General features: G+C 37.4%; 1 protein-coding gene across 2 annotated transcripts; it reads left to right on the top strand.

Annotated features, from left to right (window-relative positions):
* Positions 1 to 471: 471 nt before the first annotated feature.
* LOC108985190 lies at positions 472 to 8043 on the top strand. Of its 2 annotated transcripts, none has more exons than XM_018957381.2 (7): positions 472 to 648; positions 947 to 1004; positions 1089 to 1403; positions 1492 to 1540; positions 1685 to 1779; positions 7198 to 7322; positions 7755 to 8043. In XM_018957381.2, exons 1-7 carry the CDS (start codon positions 512 to 514, stop codon positions 7846 to 7848), a joined length of 873 nt encoding a protein of 290 aa, XP_018812926.1. In that variant the 5' UTR covers positions 472 to 511; the 3' UTR covers positions 7849 to 8043. The 2 variants fall into 2 exon arrangements, with proteins under 2 accessions (XP_018812926.1, XP_018812927.1); XM_018957382.2 differs by having other exon boundaries at positions 7748 to 8043.
* The last annotated feature ends 10238 nt before the right edge of the window (positions 8044 to 18281 follow it).

Genomic DNA, 18281 nt, shown 5'->3' with positions numbered 1-18281 from the left:
CACCAGCTTTATAGTAGAATTCTTCCAACAACTTTACATGGATTAATAGTGCTAACAAAATATAGCTGTAGCAAAATGTAAAATAAAGATATAACACATAATTCATTGGAGCTCATTTTTGGACAAATAATTGATTATTTGTAGATATAAAAAATGATATTTACAATCGTGGAGTACGCAAATGTCATGCAATCTCTTTGAAAAAAATGAATAAATATGAGATTTACATGAAAAAAATTAATTTCTTAATAATAAATCTCACTATTTTTCAAAACGATTGCACGCTTGCGCATTCCACAATGATACGTAGCATTACTCCAAATTTTATTCATTAAAAGTTATAAGATATATAAATAAATAAATAATGTCCAAAATGCGTTTTAGGAATTATCCCAAATAAAAATGAAAACAAATATCTAAAATATATTTGAAGCCTGAAGTTACCCTCCCGCCGTAACCTCATTTCGAAATCATAGAGACGGGAGAGTTTTTGAGATCTCTCTCTGTGGCAATGGAAGGCCAAGGGAACTCGGAGACGGAGTGCATGGAGATCGAGACCACCGCTGACTCTCTGGACAGCTCCGTGGTCTTTCATATCGTCAACGACGTCTTAGGCTTCGTTCTCTACATGCACCAGCAGATCCCCTCGTAAGTACATCGCCATCCCACACACCCGCCCGCCCGCCCCCCCGCCGCCCCCCCCCCCCCCCCCCCCCGCCCTTCGCGTTTTTCAAATGAACACGCTTCTGTTTGGTTGTGCGACACTTTGGGATCTGAATCTCTGCACAATTCCCCCGCCTCTTACCAAATTAGGCTCCCGTATGAGTCTATGGCTTATTAGGATTCTTTCCCCCCATAACTCCATTCTCGCAATTTAGACATTTGAAATTTTCTTGGAATGGTTTGGATGGTTGGTATGTATCTGATTTTAGTTTCTCGTATACAGCGTGTTGCAGGATATGAGTCTTGAATTTGATACATTTCGTACCGAATATGCAGAGTTGGTATGTAGTATTTCAGCTGAGGCACGGGCTGCTTTGCGTAATACTATCATTTTTATGAGCTCTAAGAGTTGTTGTAAGTTGTAGGAGACCGCTCTTACTACGCAAAATGATGCAAAGGCCTCGTCCTTGTCGCGAAGAAAGCACATTGGCAGAATGAGGGATGCCAAAAAGGGAATCAGGAGACTGGAGAAATTGATGAATACGATTTCTAATCTCCAAACTGCGCTCAAGCAGGTGATTTCTGAGTTCCCTAACATCGAGGGAGTCGTTTTGGTTCTCGGAGCTAGTCCAATTCGGCCTCGCCATGTTTACGAGCTGTGCTTTTCACACGGGAAGGCTGCTGCCAGAGGTGAAGTTGATTTCTCTAAAAGCAGGGCAGCAGATGGGCTTTCAAGAAAGGTTCATTTACGGCTCTCTCTGCTTCCACCCAAAGTTGCTTTTTCTTTTTTATTCAAGGGAATTATAATATTTCATATTTCTCTACCAGGCTATTAGGACGCTGGTCTCGAAGGGTGCTGGGTCTGGTTCCTATCCAGGTCGTTAGTTTAGTTGAACATGTCTTTACAGTGTTTGTTAATCTGGTGAAACTAATGCTGCGCCTTAAAGCAATTGTTTTATTCTTTTTCCATTTTACTTAACAAAATATGAGTTATGTATTTTTTTTTTTTGTCTTTCTATAGGCCCCAGTAAATTGTTTCTATTGGTTAAAGCTCCCTCTTCTTTCAATCTTCCTCTGCATTTTCTTCCCAAACGTGATTTCAGATTCAGCAAGAAGGTAACAGTTATTTTTGTTTCTTTTTTTCTTCTGTATTATCTTTATATTAGTATATGCAGAGGGTTCTGTGTGGGCGCTACTATCTACTACTATTTCATTTATCAATTCTTGTAGAGTATTAGAGTTAAAATACAATTTTAACCATATAACTACTTTTCCCGCCTTTATTAAAGTGTATATAAGGCCACATTCTGTAATACTTAGAAACATAGAATACAAATTATATTTTCCCATCTCTGTTTTCATTTCCTTCTCCATTCTTTACATGGTATCAGAAGAATATTTCCGCAAAATACAATAATGTTTGATTCATCTGTTTCTTCAACTCCTACTCCTCCTCATGAAGATTCTTCAAATCCTTTCTTCCTTCATCACGGTGACAGTCCAAGAACATTGCTCATAACACAAGTTCTCAATGGTGAGAACTATCATACCTGGCGTCGATCAATGTCCATGGCATTAACTGCGAAGAACAAAATCGGATTTGTTGATGGCTCCATCCTGAAACCTTCCGCTTCTTCTCCTCAGTTTTCCTCTTGGATTCGATGTAATAATATGGTCTTGTCATGGCTACTTAATTCTTTATCCAAAGAAATTGCCGCTAGTGTGATTTATGAAGATTCTGCAATGGCAATGTGGTGCGATCTCAAAGATCGATTTTCTCAAGCTAACGGACCTTGTATCTTCCAGTTACAGAAGGCTATTGCTTCTCTAACACAAGATAACCTCACGGTTAGTGCATATTTTACACAAATGAAAGGATTATGGGATGAGTTACTCAATTATAGACCATTGCCATCCTGTTCATGTGGTGCTCTACGATCTCTATCTGATCTCCAACAGCAAGATTACGTTATGCGTTTCCTTATGGGACTAAATGATCGATACTCTCACATTTGAGGTCAGATTCTGTTAATTGATCATCTTCCTCCAATTAACAAAGTTTTCTCTCTTATTCTTCAAGAAGAAAGACAAAGAGACATCGGATCTTTCATGATCCCTTCCATTCCTTCTGCTGCTTTGTCTTCCAGCAGTATTAGCAAATCCTCTGCTAGCAATAAGGCTTCTATTCGAAATGACAGACCTCTATGCTCTCATTGTGGATTGCAAGGTCACACTGTTGACAAATGCTTTGAACTTCATGGATATCCACCAGGATATCGTGTTAAAGCCAGATCCTCAACTCCTTATGCTAACCAAGCAGTCTCCCATGATTCCAACTTATCTCTGCCTCTTTCTCATACACAGTGTCAACAACTTTTGGCACTTCTCAATCCTGTGTCCTTTGCTCCTACTCATCAGGCAGCAAATACGATTACCTCATCCTTTTCTGATCATCTCTCAGGTAAATTTTCCTTCAATCATTCGGTTTTTTCCTCCATCAATAATACTTCCAAACCTTTTCTTGAACATGATTGGATAATTGATACTGGTGCGACTGATCATATGGTCCACTCAATATCTTTATTCACATTGTATCGACCTGTTCACAACACTGTTGTGAAGCTTCCTAATGGAACCTTTGTTCATGTAAGTCATATAGGTTCTATTTTCTTATCCCCAAACCTCATCTTACATGCTGTTCTATATGTGCCTTCCTTTACCTTTAATCTCATTTCTGTTAGCAAGCTACTAGTTCATTTTGCTGTCTCATTTTCCTTCATAATGAGTGCTTTATTCAGAACCTCATACATTGGAGGACGATTGGGAGGGGACAAGCTAAAGAAGGGTTATACCTGCTGCAACTTCCACCAGTTCATGGTTTTGTGTCTCAAAATGTATCTTCTCATGATGCTTCTTTCAGTATTAAACCACATACTGTTAGTTTTGTTTCCAATGCTTGTAATAATGCATCTGTTTCTATTTGGCATCAAAGGATGGGACATCCATCTTTCTCTCGAATGAAACTGCTGCCTCAGTTTTCTTCTATCATTTCTAATAATAATCCCAAGCATTGTAGTGTTTGTCCTCTTGCCAAACACAAGAGATTACCATTTCCCGATAGTGAACACACTTCTTCAAATTTATTTGATCTTGTTCATGTTGATATTTGGGGACCTTTTTCTCCTCCATCCATAGAAGGTTTTCGTTATTTTTTAACCATAGTGGATGACTATTCTCGTAGTACTTGGCTTTATATGATCAAATCAAAATCTGATGCTCAAAGCCATTTACAATATTTTACTGCTATGGTTGAAAATCAGTTTGCCTCCACTATCAAAATCATTAGATCTGATCATGGAAATGAGTTTGCTATGCATCATTTCTTTTCTAGCAAAGGCATTATCCATCAATTGTCATGTGTAGCTACTCCCCAACAGAATTCAGTAGTTGAAAGGAAGCCACATTTTAAATGTAGCTCGAGCTCTCCTCTTTCAATCAAATGTTCCATTAATTTTTTGGAGTGATTGCATCTTCACTGTCGTGTATCTCATCAATAGAACTCCCTCTCCAATTATTTTCAATAAAACTCCTTATGAGTTGCTCTTTCATAAATCACCATCAATTACTCATTTAAAAGTATTTGGTTCACTGTGTTATGCTTCCACTCTTGCGCATAAAAGATCTAAATTTGCCCCTCGAGCTCATAGATGTATTTTTCTTGGTTATCCACTTGCCTCTAAGGGTTACAAATTGTATGATCTTGATGATCATTCCATTTTTGTTTCCAGAGATGTTACATTCCATGAGTAGATTTTTCCTTTCAAATCTGTCCCACATAACATTGATAACTTCTCTTTTATGAATCCATCCTCATATGTTGTCCTTCCTAGTCCAATTCCTGATATTTCTAGTCATGATCATTCTTTTCCTGCCTCTCCCGACTCTATTCCAGTTCCCAACATACCAGATTCATCACCTCCATGTAGAAGATCATTGAGAACACACAAACCACCTGGCTACTTGCAGGATTACCACTGTCAGTTGGCAACTTCTAATGCTTGTTCCATCTCATCTTCACCTCCTTTTATTGGTTCTGAATCAGGTAAGCAATATGCCCTTTCATCTGTTATTTCTTATTCTCGATTATCTTCATCACACTGAGCATATTCTTTAGCCATTTCATCACTTTTTGAGCCAAAATTCTATCATCAAGTTGTAAAATATCCCCATTGGAGAACTGCTATGGCAGAAGAAATTACTGCACTTCAGCAAAACCAGACCTGGACATTGACAAATCTACCACCTGGAAAACATTCAATTGGATGCAAATGGGTATATAAGGTAAAACTCAAGTCTGATGGAAGCCTTAAAAGGTATAAGGCTAGGTTGGTAGCCAAAGGTTTTACTCAACAAGAAGGGGTTGATTTTTTCGATACCTTTTCACCAGTTGCAAAAATGGTCACAGTCAAGTCATTCTTAGCCATTGCAACTACTAAATGTTGGCATCTTATTCAATTAGATGTCAACAATGCTTTTTTGCATGGTGACTTGGAAGAAGAGGTGTATATGTCCATACCTCCTGGTTTTGGTGAAAAAGGTGACACTAGAGTTTGCAAGCTCAATAAATCCTTGTATGGATTAAAGCAAGCATCTCGACAGTGGTTTGCAAAGTTTTCCTCTACCATTATTCAACATAGTTTTGTCCAATCAAGAGCTGATTATTCACTCTTCACTCGGTCACAAGGCTCTTCCTTCATTGCCTTACTAGTATATGTTGATGACATATTAATTGCTAGCAATGATGTTGCTGCAGTAGACACTCTCAAGAAGTTCCTTGATGACAAGTTTAAATTGAAAGATCTTGGTCCATTGAAATTTTTTTTGGGATTGGAAGTTGCTCGCAGCTCCAAAGGCATATCCCTTTCTCAAAGGAAATACACCTTGGAGATCTTATCTGACACTGGATATTTGGGATGTAAACTAGTTAAGACTCCCATGGAACAAAACTTGAAATTATCTCGAAATGAAGGTGTTCTTCTTGAGGATGCCAAAGTTTATAGAAGATTGGTTGGTCGTTTGCTCTATCTTACCATCACTAGACCCGATATCACTTTTGCTGTGTATGTCCTTAGCCAGTTTATGGATTCACCTCGGCAGCCTCATTTAAATGTTGCATATCGTGTCCTACAATACTTGAAATCTGCTCCTGGCCAAGGACTCTTATTCTCTACTAATTCTTCACTCAAACTGAGTGCTTTTACTGACTCCGATTGGGTTGGATGTCAAGACAGCAAACGATCCCCCACTGGTTTTTGTATTTTCCTTGGCAATTCTCTTGTGTCATGGAAATCCAAGAAGCAAGCTGTTGTATCAAGATCCTCTGCAGAAGCCGAGTACCGAGCAATGGCTTCCACGGTTTGTGAATTAGTTTGGCTATCCTCGTTGCTTTCAGATCTCCAAGTATCTCCAGCAATTGTTTCTCTCTATTGTGATAGTAAAGCTGCATTGCATATTGCTTCAAACCCCGTATTTCACGAACGTACCAAGCACATCGAAATCGATTGCCATTTTATTCGTGATAAACTTCAAGATGGTTTTTTGCGTACAATGCATGTTTCTTCAAAGAATCAATTAGCTGACTGCTTCACCAAAGCTCTAGGCAATCCACTGTTTTCTACCATGATGTCCAAGCTGAGCCTTATTGATATTCATGCTCCAGCTTGAGGAGGGTGTATTAGAGTTAAAATACAATTTTAACCATATAACTACTTTTCCCGCCTTTATTAAAGTGTATATAAGGCCACATTCTGTAATACTTAGAAACATAGAATACAAATTATATTTTCCCATCTCTGTTTTCATTTCCTTCTCCATTCTTTACATAGAGAGCCCTTTTTGAAGAAGGAATTATCTTACAATCATTGTCGCATCGTAAAATACTGTTTTTCAAAACCACATGGAATTAGATATTATGATGTGCAATGGACAGAAAAGGTTGGAAAGATTGGGTCAGACGGCAGAACCTGCTTCCCTTTAATAATATTTATGATTGTCGCAACCTAATGATAAGTTGGATGAATTTAATATTTGTTATATGTACTTATTTAAAGGATCAGGCTATTCGGGTGTTCATGGTGATTTAAAAAAAAAAAAATTGTTAGAGGTCTCATCTAGTGTTGCACAAGCATGTCTCCATATGACATTCATGGCACCAAAGCATCATTTTCATAGTTTATTGATTCTTTTCTTTACGATGCTTAATATGTTAATCCATGTGTGAAGAAAAAAGGTTGAGTCACATTCAAATATTTCTTGCCTTGATAATTTTCTGGTTATATTTTTATGAGTAACTTTTCTGGTTACATTACCATTCACATTCTCTGGTTCTGGCCTTAGTGCAATAATCAGAGATCTGATGAGTTTGCCACATTTAACCTATAGCTGGTAGCGTTTTTGCCATCATCTTTAGGTTTTCTAAGATAGGAACTTCCTGATAGTCAAGAGGATGCATTTATAAATGCATTTTCGTTGCAGATTGTGCCTTTCAGACTACGGCTCAAGTGCAAAACCCAAGATAAAAAAACGGGTGCTCTGGATCGTGTGTGCCAAACTGGGAACTCCATCAGTTTGACAGATTCTACTTCAGATAATTTAATCTGGTATGTTACCCTCTTTACTTTGAAGTTACTGCTGAATACTGTTGTGAGACCAAAATGCTTGTTGTCTATCCCGGTTTTGTACTGTGAGCTTAACTTTCTTGAGATCAGTCTAAGGCAAGCAATGCGATTTTGATCAATCTTATTTCTATTTCTATCACTTGACTAGATTTTTTTTGTACATTAGCCAATGAAGATTTGAGATAAATCTATGTTCCATTTTTCTGTTTCATTTACACTGTCATTTATTCCTAAAGATTTACCGTACTGATTGAAAAATGAAGTTGCTGTTGGGAAAATTCACATAAAATCTTCGTCTCCAATTTTATTCTAGGATTTAAGTGACTTCCAATTTAAATAGCTATGCATTTGATTGTGAAGTAATCGAGAATTTCTAAAATAATTTTTATCTGGCATTTTTGGGATAGGTTTCAGTGTCGGCACACAATCAAGGGCCTGGCATCCAAAACACCAACTGAAGAATGAAAAAGTTTGTTTCCTTATAATTGTATATAGGAGTTTTTCTTGATAGTAATTTGATAGTCTAGTTAGCTTCATTTGGGGGAATATTTTTTACATTCTTCTGAACACTTGTAATCAGCTCTTGCAACGCTTAAAACAAAGCTGCAAATCACACTCTAGCGTGCACATGTAACTGACTATGGTCAGTCGCAGAAAAGGGAAGAAGGATGGAAGAGACTTTCAGGACCCATACAATACGTAGTATTTTTTGGAAACATTTCATTAGACTAGAAAGAAAGAAACAAAAAGAAGGGGTGTGGACTGTGGAGCCCCAACAAAATACCCCTTTATAATCAAGGGAAATGCTATGCATCAGCCCCACACCAGCACACACTTCACATCACTTTTTTTTTTTTTTTTTACACTCAATAGGTTGAGTGTGTGCTGGTGTGGGGCTGATGCAAATATTTTTCCTATAATCAATACAATGCATGCAGTTTAAAACAATAAGATATGGTAATGGAGCCAAAATATTGAACAGGGTCCATGTTCCTCGAGCAGGCATAGGAAATGAACGCCAAAAGGCGATCTTGAATGCAAAACCGTACAGGGTTTGTAGTCTACATCGTGAAGCTGCAATAGATAAAAGTGCATTGTAGTTGACCATTTCAAGGCATCTGATAGAGTTTTTCACTCTCATCTTCCAAATCCTCAAAATAAGAAGAGCTCATGTCTACTTTCGACAAAAGAGTACTTTAACGTTGTCTCTTGGAAAGGAAGAAAGGGTGCTTGAGAAAGGGTGTTTCCTTTCCTCCCTGTTTTCACCACTAGTATGGGTTCTAGAGAGAAGGCAGAATCTCTCTCTCTCTCTACAAAGCAAGGGAGAGTTTAGTTTACATACTTCCTTGATTGAAAGTCAAAATCAAAGGCTCAAAAAAGTGGATCTGTATTGCTTGTAGAATGTGTCAGGATACACACATTACAAGGTCTGGAGTCGTGGACCTAAAGGGTAGATTACCATAGTAAGCTCCATCATATACAAAGCTGGGCAATGGGTTGGCTTGGCAATAAATTCGCCCAACCCATAGAGAAATGGGCAAAGAATCGTGGGTAGACCATGCGCATGTAATTCGGTATATATCTGCCTGCCAGTTTGAAATAAATATTATGTAAAATATTTCAAACCCTTAAAACTTCTATGCGCATCACAACTCTTTATGTTTCCCTTCTTCTTTGTTTGCTTTCATGGGTTTTTTTTTTTTTCAACTTTTTTTTTTTATTCATATTGTTGTATTTTCTTTTTGCGTGTTGATATCATGTAGATGTTGGTAGGTTTGATGTCGAAGACCTCCATGACCCATTCTTGTTAAATCCAATTTTTGTTTTTAAGGGAATTAAGGAAGTTAGTCTAACCCATAAAAAAGAAAAAAGTTTAATTTCCTGTTTGGTGGTCAGGCGAAAGGGATACTTAACTTGCCTGCCCATTCAACAAACACAGACAGCCAAGTTAAATGTTTGTTGGAAGAATTTCTATCTCACACGATGAGATAGAGAGGTGTATTGTATTCCATATGTAACAATATTACAGAGGTGGACTTGTACAAGGAAAGCTAAAATTATTTAACAAGACTAAAATAGTCTGCAGCAAATTAAGCATGTACAAATAAACACAACAGCTGGTCTATCGGGGTGTGGAGGATTATATTGCATGATATCATCCTCCGTGATGCCCTTTGGCCTAAAAAATGTCTATAGAGAATTTCAAAATATTGTGAACGATATCTTCAATTCGTTCACCCCCTATTCACCATTGTCTACATTGATGATGTTATTATTTTCTCCAAATCTATTGATGAACACTGGAAACACTTGAATTCATTTCTTGACATCATCAGATTAAATGATCTTGTTGTTTCATAAAAAAAGATTAAATTGTTCTAAACCAAGATTATATTCATTGGTTATGATATTTCTGAAAGCAAAATTAGACCCATTCAACGGGCCATAGAATTTGCTGACAAATTCCTTGATATCATCACTGACAAAAAATCATTGTAGAGATTCTTAGGATCTCTCAATTATGTTGTCGATTTCTACCAAAACATGAGGAAACAATGTTGACCTTTGTTTAAAAGGCTTATACAAAACCCTCCTCCTTGGTCAGAGATTCATACTAATCTAGTAAGGAAAATCAAAACACATGTCAAAACTCTCCTGTGCCTTGGTATCCCTACTTCTGATTCATTCAAAATTGTTGAAACAAATGCCTCAAACATTGGTTATGGCGGCATTCTGAAACAAATTGTTTCACCAGACTCTTCTGAACAAATTGTTCGCTTCCATTCTGAGTCTGGAATCCTGCACAAGAAAATTATAGTACTATTAAAAAAGAAATTTTATCGATAGTGCTATGTATTTCTAAGTTTCAAAGTGATTTACTCAAAACTATTTTAAGTGTTTTTGATTTTGATATTGAATTTATCAAAGGTACTAATAATTTTATTTCTGATTTTTTTACCCGTGAACCAATATCAAATTCAATATCAATATCAAAGACACCAAACCATGAGCAAGAAAAAAGGCAAAGAAAAACAGACAAATGCTCCCCCACCTCCCATTCCTGAGAAAAAACCTGTCAAGAATGAACCTGCTTCTATCCCTGTTTCCATGCTCTAGATATTGCCAACAGGTTTACACCTCTTGGAAAGATTATCCAACCTGCTACTTTTGCTTCTACTGTTTCCACAACCTTTGTCTCCTATGCTAAGGCAATTGCATCAAAGACTGCTTCTACTCAGTATTTCCTCCCGAAAGGAAAAATTGAATATTTGAAAAAACCTTTTGTTAATCATCTGTTTTACATAGAACCCAATAGGTCTATGTATACAAATAATTTCAAAATTGCTTCGTCCTATTTCCCTCTTGGATTCCACTGGATACCGGAAGATTCCACAAAAAATCTTTCATATTATTCCAGTATTTTAATTCAAACCAATTCAATTGTCATAAAACACATTTATGACAAAACTGTTCAAACCAAACTGATCTACCGCAATGCCTATATTATTAGAGTTATCACTGAGGAAGAATGGGGTACAAACCCTTATACTCCCAAAAGACTCCCTAATACAGATATTGCCTACAATTACCATGACTATATCACTGTCTGGAACATATTTATGTTCTTTCAGGTTCCAGATATGAGTCATTCTTGGTTTCTTAATTTTGATAAAAAATTCAAAGGAAATTTACCTTTTTGGTTCCTTCAATGGTGGAATCACTTTGGAACTATTCCAGAGAATTTTCCTGATAAGCTTTTAAGAGCATTTAAATGTTATTGTATTGTTGTCGGTACCAAACTGAATCGACACATGGCCAAATTCCTTCACTCACTCCATTTCTGCAAATCCTATAAACTGCCATGGATTATGAAATGGACTTATGAAAGAAATGCTTATATTATGGTCAGATCTTATTCCACAAAATGGTGGGATAGATTCCCATATATTCAGAAAACTATTGATCGTATGATTAAGGATTTTCCTCAAACTGCACCTAATTTGCAGAACAAAAAAGAATTTCCTGCTAGCACGTATGGTACACTGATTACACCTGGATATCCACAAATCCAGGCACCTGCTACTTCTAGTAGAGGAAAAGCCACCAGCTCATCTTCCAAGAAATCTTCTAAGTCTAAAAAGAAGAATGTTCTTGATGGACTTAATAAAAAGGATTTACTAAAATTGGTTATGAAGTCCCTTGAAAAAGATAATTCTGAAAAAGAAAATTCAGAAGTATCATCAGAGGCTTCAGTTGCTTATAGTAATATCTTTGGACATGATTCACCATATACCCCAAAATTATTTGGTGATGAATGATCCACCTATTTTATCGATGAAGACTGACTGTTTCAAAGACTGATCGAGCTCTTCTTTGATTCAACCATTCAGAAGGACTGACTGTCTCAAAATGACTGATCGAGGCCTTCCTTGTCATTTGTCACCTTGTGCCGGAAGCAGATATCTACAGAATCCGCAAAAGACACAATGATGATCTTTATTTTGTCACCTTATGCCAAAAGCAGAAAATCCAGAGACATAATGATGACTTTGCTTCATGTGATTAAACAGTACCCATCACTGTTCACTCATGGATTACTTTACTATTTTACTTTAATAATTATAAACAGGAACTCCTTGATCTATAAAAGGAGAACCTTTGTTCAGAATTAGGCAGAGCTCATTCTGCCTTCTATCATCTCTTCTATTGTTCTGCTCTCAACTTATTTCTATTGCTTCTCTTTCTAAGTACAAATTTGTACTACCTGCTTCAAAACTTTGTAATTTTACTAAAGTTTATGTTTATGTTAATTTTATATTAATGCAATTATCTTTGTATTTATCTATTTTCTGTATTGCATACATGCATATGGTCGGTTTAACCGCCTGCATATTCTTGTGCATACTCTGATATATATATATATATATATATATAGATTGTAGGATCTAAGCTTATGAGTTCCCAAGTGTTGAACCGTTTAAATTTGGGCACAAAAGGCTTGGTGACTTTAAACACAATGGTGGTGGCAAGCAGCTCGCAAATGTTGTGTTTGGTTGGAATTGAGTGATAGATAGAGAAAGAAAATTATAAACAAAATATTTATCAAATGACAATGTTTGATATGTTATGTACGTTGTTAGAGACTTAGAGTTTATGTAAATATACACAACGGAACAAATACCTCAAGGATAATTTGTGTAGTTGTTCCATAAATGAATCTAGTATTCAAATATCTGATTTCTCCTTTACCCGGTGTGTGAGTGTGCTACATAGATAAATCTAGAGACACACTCAATATGCCCACAACCTAAGTATTTTCACTCACAGAACAGAGAGACTCCCAAATGTCAAAATCACGTCTGCCAGGGATGGAGTCCTCGCATAATAACCGTAGGCTGGCCTTTAAGGCCAGACAACATTATGGCCATAACTCTAGGCATAATGCCTAGAGTAAGCATCCCAATAAAGGAAGTGACAGAGGAACGCCCACTGCTTTATTATATCTCTTACTCGTACATAATGGGCATGCCCCAGACATATATCTCTCATCGTGTTCTCTATCTCGTTCATACAAACAAATAGGCTGTGCGACCACCGAGTACACATGAAAATAAAATTTGTGTGTAGGAGCACTATACCAAATCTCTCCTAGAGAAGACCAGCATAACAACATCCCTAAAGTGTCTTGTATGCCCTAAACTCATTCGATCGCATCTAATCAAGCATATTTGATCCCTCTTGAGTTTTTTAAAAAAAACTTAGAACTATGCTTTAATTGCTTCTAAGTTATCGCGATGTGTTCACAAAATTTGTCACTACCAAATTGTAGCGCCAAAGTTTGACTTCAGCAAACATAACCGGAAAAATGTGTTGTCTAATAATCTTTCATTCGCCCTCATGTCACTCAATTTTAGTCTAACTGTTTTTCCAGCAAAACCTATTTAGACCATATCAAACATGATTATAGACAACATGCTAGAATAGCAAACATCAGAACCTCCATCTTATGACATTGTCAAAAGTCAAGAGGGGCATTTAAAAATAAAATATAGGACTCACACAGTGAAGAAATAGGGAACCATTCATTCACTTCCATATCTGGTTGTAAGAGCACATGTAGTAATAACTACATGCTACGGTGGATCTCTCTTTCTCAAAAAACGTATGTCCATATCAAACACTATACATATTTTAGTCTAGGCAAAATTTCTGCTTCTAACCCAAGTTTCTCCATTTGCTCGCCACCAAGGCACCAAAGAGAATCTCTCATCTCACTTACTACAGGCTACATGGATTGTGGGGTGTCCATGCACAATTCTCTTAAATATAATGAACTTCGTCTTAGTTCTCACTAAGGCAACATATCTTTTTGTGTCATATTTATCCCTCTCTAGACAAGTATTAAGTGACACTATCTCATCTTTACTCGCTACCTCTTTGCAGTGCCAAAGACGATCGCTCGTGTAAGTGAGCCGATCTAAATCTGTTAACATACCTTGTGTGTGTGTACAATTCATAGAATATGATAAACGCAAACTGAAATAAAATATCACACTGCATTAATATCTCCAAAGAAAGTTTACATTACTATGTCAACTGAATTATAATCACAATCTACATAGTCCTAAACTCTTAACATGAGCCATAAAAGCATATTTCGTTATGGGCTTTGTCAGGGGATTAGCAACCATGCTTCTTGTAGATCGATGTTTCAAGACTACTTCCTTTTGTGCCACCATATCTCTAATATAGTGATATCGAATATCAATGTGTTTGATTCTTCCATGATATTTTGGATCCTTAGCATATGCGAGAGCAGTCATGCTGTCGAAAAAAATCTTCATAGGATCAGAATAATTCGCACCGATATCTAGGTGTTGAAGGAACCTCCTCAACCAAACATTGCCCTGAATTGTTGCTAAACATGCTATGTACTTTGCCTCCATGATGGATAAAGCTATACATGGTTGTTTCTTACTACACCATGTAATGGCGCCGTTGTTAAGCAAAAAAACATATTCACTTGTTGATTTGCACTCGTCTAGGTCACTGCCCTAATCAGCATCACTATAATCATTTAGCTGCAAATCTGAACCCTGACAGCATAACGTATAGTCTGTAGTTTCCTTGAGATTTCTGAAAATCATTTTGACTGCTTTCCAATGAGTCAGTCCAGTATTAGATTGGAATCTACTAACCAAGCCAGCTGCATAGCATATATCTGGTCGAGTGCACATCATTGCGTACATCAAGCTACCAATAACGCTAGCATAGGGAACATGAGTCATCTTCTCTATCTCTCTTGGAGTCTTAGGACACATTTCTTGGCATAAGGTCTCGCCTTTAACAATGGGGTTGTCAATGAGTTTACAATTACTCATTTGGAAGCGCTCGAGAATCTTCTTTATGTAAGTCTGTTGAGATAAACACATAAGTCTCTTTGAACGATTTCTATAGATCTTAACTCCCAAAATATATTCTGCCTCACTCATGTCCTTCATCTCAAATTTGTGAGAAAACCACTCCTTAGCGGCGACAATCATCCCTTTATCATTTCTAGCCATCAAAATGTCATCAATGTATAATGATAGCAACAAAAAACTTGTTTTGGACCGTTTTATATAAACACAATGGTCTTCTGTGATCATCGTAAAATCAGTTGAGAGAATGACTAAATGGAATCAGAGATACCATTGTTTAGATGATTGCTTTAGGTCATATATAAATCGTTTGAGCTTGCATACATTGTGCTCTTGACCTTTTGTGCTTTGTGGGTTGATCCATATAGATCTCTTCATCTAGTTCTCCATTGAGAAAAGCAGTCTTAACGTCCATCTGATAGAGTTTTAAATCCAAATTTGCTACAATAGCTAGAATCAAGCGAATTGAGACAAACTTTACTATTGGAGAAAATGTTTCCTCATAGTCTACACCCTCTTGTTGGGTGTATCATTTCGTCACGAGACGAGCTTTATACCTTTCTATTGATCTGTCTGCTTTACGTTTGACCTTTAGAATCCATTTGTTCTGAATCATCTCTTGCGTCACAATGCCTAATTATTAACTTTCAACTTAATTTTCATGCAATTTTAAATTTTATGAGTGGCTAAAAAAAACACAATTTAATTTCAACCATATTCCCACTAATCCAGTGATAATTTCATAAACCAATCATATATATGAAGAAATAATTATGTCAAAATTAAATAAAAAAAAATATTTTTTTCTTTTTTTGGCACAATTAGTATATAAATAAAATAAGAATCCCACCTATCACCAAAGGAAGTAGCATCCTAGTGGTGTGCTTACCCCTTGGATCCCTTTAGGCCATGAGTTCAAAACATATGAAAAACACTTGTTTTTCCATTTTAACACAATACATCTCATGGGTTGGGCCAAAAAAATGGATTATAAGTCAAAATATAAAAAAACTTCAGGCTTGTGCCTTGTTTAAAAAAAAAAGGTCTCAGGCTGGGTTAAAAAAAAAAAAGCCAAGATTAAATTTTCTTGTAAAACTGACCCAGGCCCAACCATATTTTATTTATTTGTAAAATCGAATTCTAAAAATTTAATGGGTTGGGCCAATAAATTTAGAAAGCCCATCCCGTTTGTTTTTTGTTTTTAAAAAGAAGACAATAGTCTTCTTCAACCTCACGATTTGAACAGTACCACAAAAACACAGTAGCTAGCAACTGCTGTGTTAGTGAGCCACCGCTGCACCACATTACTCCGGAATGGCAGAGCACTCGCTAGCATGCAGCAACCATGGTAGGCTGCGCTCGTGGTGGATGCAGCACCACTACGATTGTTACACATCGACATAAAAGGGGAAGAAACGAAGAATCTATGTTGAAGTGTTGAGAGGAGAACGATGGCAACCCTAGGGTAATTTCAGAAGACTTAAGCAAGTTGGGCTTAAAACATCGGTGTGCATGGGCCTAAGGCATGGACCTGATGGGTGTTAAGGAAGATGTGGGCGGTGAAAGGGCTTAGAGCCTAGCCCAGGAATTATCTTACTACTGTTTATCATTTTCCTTGTAATAGCATGTGCTGAGGGATATTTTAGTCTTTACCTATCACTAGTATAACACTCCGTATTTTAGTGTATTTTTTATTGAAAGATTATTTTTATTAATTCAAAATTTATTCTCTTGTTTTAAAGTTGTTGGATTTTTAGTTAGATTATTTTTATGATTTTAATTTTGTAAAAATTATTTTGATGTGTTTTTTTAATATTAATTATTGTTATGTATTTAAATTTCTCTTTATTTTAAATTAGTTTATTGTTGGGCTTAATTATTTTATTTTCATTTAATCACTATGTTTGAATTATTTTATTTAATTTGTTGTTTTGAAATCTTTTTCATTGGATCATTTTTGTGACCCAAGATGTGAGGATTGTACCTCATTTCTTTCCCTTCATTTTTTCTTTTTCCTCTTTTTCTTTTCTTTTTCTCCTCATTTTCTTTCCTCATCTCTCTCTCCTATCTCCCGCGCGCGACGCCACCCTCCCTCTTTCTCTCCCTATGCATTTTCTTCTCCTCCCCCAGCCCGTCGCCGCGTGCCGCTGTGTCTGACATCGCCCCTTCCATTAGCTTCCTCACCGGTTGGCGACCACCTCCCTCCATTCCCAACTCCAATCGTGCCATCGTTCTCCTCCACGCACGGCTTGAAGCCGCGACCTTCCTTGTGCTCGCGTGCCGCCGTCGCACCACCTCCGGCCACCATTTCTTCACCACATCATCCTCGACCTCTTAGCAACCTAATGCACTCAACCCCAGCTCTAATCCACCACCGGTGAAGCCCCACTATCAACATTTTCGTTTTGGGCTTTGTGGTCTTCGACCACCCTCTACGCCGACACCCACGGCCAACCACCACCATCATTAGCTTCACCGACATCCCTAAACCCTTCCCTAGTAATCTCGGGTCTTCGTTTGTACCCATTCAAAAGTGGATTTTTGAGACCCACGGCCACAGTGCTTTTGGCACTGTTCTGTTGCCGTGTTGCCACTTCTTGCAGCTCTGTGATTCTTCAGAAATTATAAAATAGCACTGTAAGTATTTTTCTAAAGAACTTTCGTAATTTAAATGTATTTTTACACTAACTCATTTATTTACTGTGATGGGTTGGTTGTGCCGGACTGAGTCTGAGGAGTAAGGGGGTCGGATGGATTGGAGGATGGAGTAGTTTGTGTGTTTTGGATTGTGTTGGCAATTGTTGGTTGTTGGTTATTGGTGTCGTTTCATGTACATGGCATAATTGCACGCATATTCATGTTTGTAAATGAAAACTAAGTTTTCGTGTAATTGCATTCATGTTCTTGTATATTTTATGAAAACTGAGTTTTCATGTGAGAAATGAGTTTTGGGTGCGTTTATCTTACGATCCCAAGCCGAGATGGGGCATTATCTCGGTGGAGCTCCTCTGGTCACTCGGGAGCGGAATATACTGAGTAACGTCCCCTGGGTTGTCGCTGGGCGACAATGGGATCGGACGAGATGGTAGTGCTCTCGTGCTGACTCCGTGGCCCCTCTGCTGGTGAGGGCTAGAGGATGCTTGGCCATGTACGCACTGGTCATCACTCATTACTTCGTGTGGCGAAGGGAGCCAGGATGTGCGGATGGTCTCTAGGGGAGATCATGGTGCATACGGTAAAATGGATTATTGGACTACTTACCTGTGGTACCGTTTTATGGTAAAGCAGATTTCGATGCAGATGAAGGTGAGGGTGAGCCTGAGGATTTGGCTCCGCCTGAGGAGTGATTTGGGATCACTCGTTTTTGGTTTGGACTTGTATAATATTTATTTGGGATGATTGTATAACTCTTTTAAAACTACTTTTACTGATATTTTAAATTGTGTTTAAAATTTTAGTACTTAGTTGACTTACTTAAATTATCTGTTGCGTTGGTTTTGTACACTGTTGTACACTTGGC

The sequence above is a fragment of the Juglans regia genome, chromosome 8 (assembly GCF_001411555.2).
Source record: "Juglans regia cultivar Chandler chromosome 8, Walnut 2.0, whole genome shotgun sequence".
In the NCBI taxonomy this organism is placed as follows: domain Eukaryota; kingdom Viridiplantae; phylum Streptophyta; class Magnoliopsida; order Fagales; family Juglandaceae; genus Juglans; species Juglans regia.
The sequence above is the reverse complement of the archived record's forward strand: the minus strand, read 5'-3'. Positions and strand labels throughout refer to the sequence as shown.

Bases quoted from the DNA above. Each gene is read 5' to 3' on its own strand.
- LOC108985190 (XM_018957381.2), top strand. From the start codon at position 512: ATGGAAGGCCAAGGGAACTCGGAGACGGAGTGCATGGAGATCGAGACC. The intron at 1,005-1,088 runs GTATGTAGTATT...TGTAAGTTGTAG, and splicing joins GTACCGAATATGCAGAGTTG to GAGACCGCTCTTACTACGCA. The intron at 1,541-1,684 runs GTCGTTAGTTTA...GTCTTTCTATAG, and splicing joins TGGGTCTGGTTCCTATCCAG to GCCCCAGTAAATTGTTTCTA.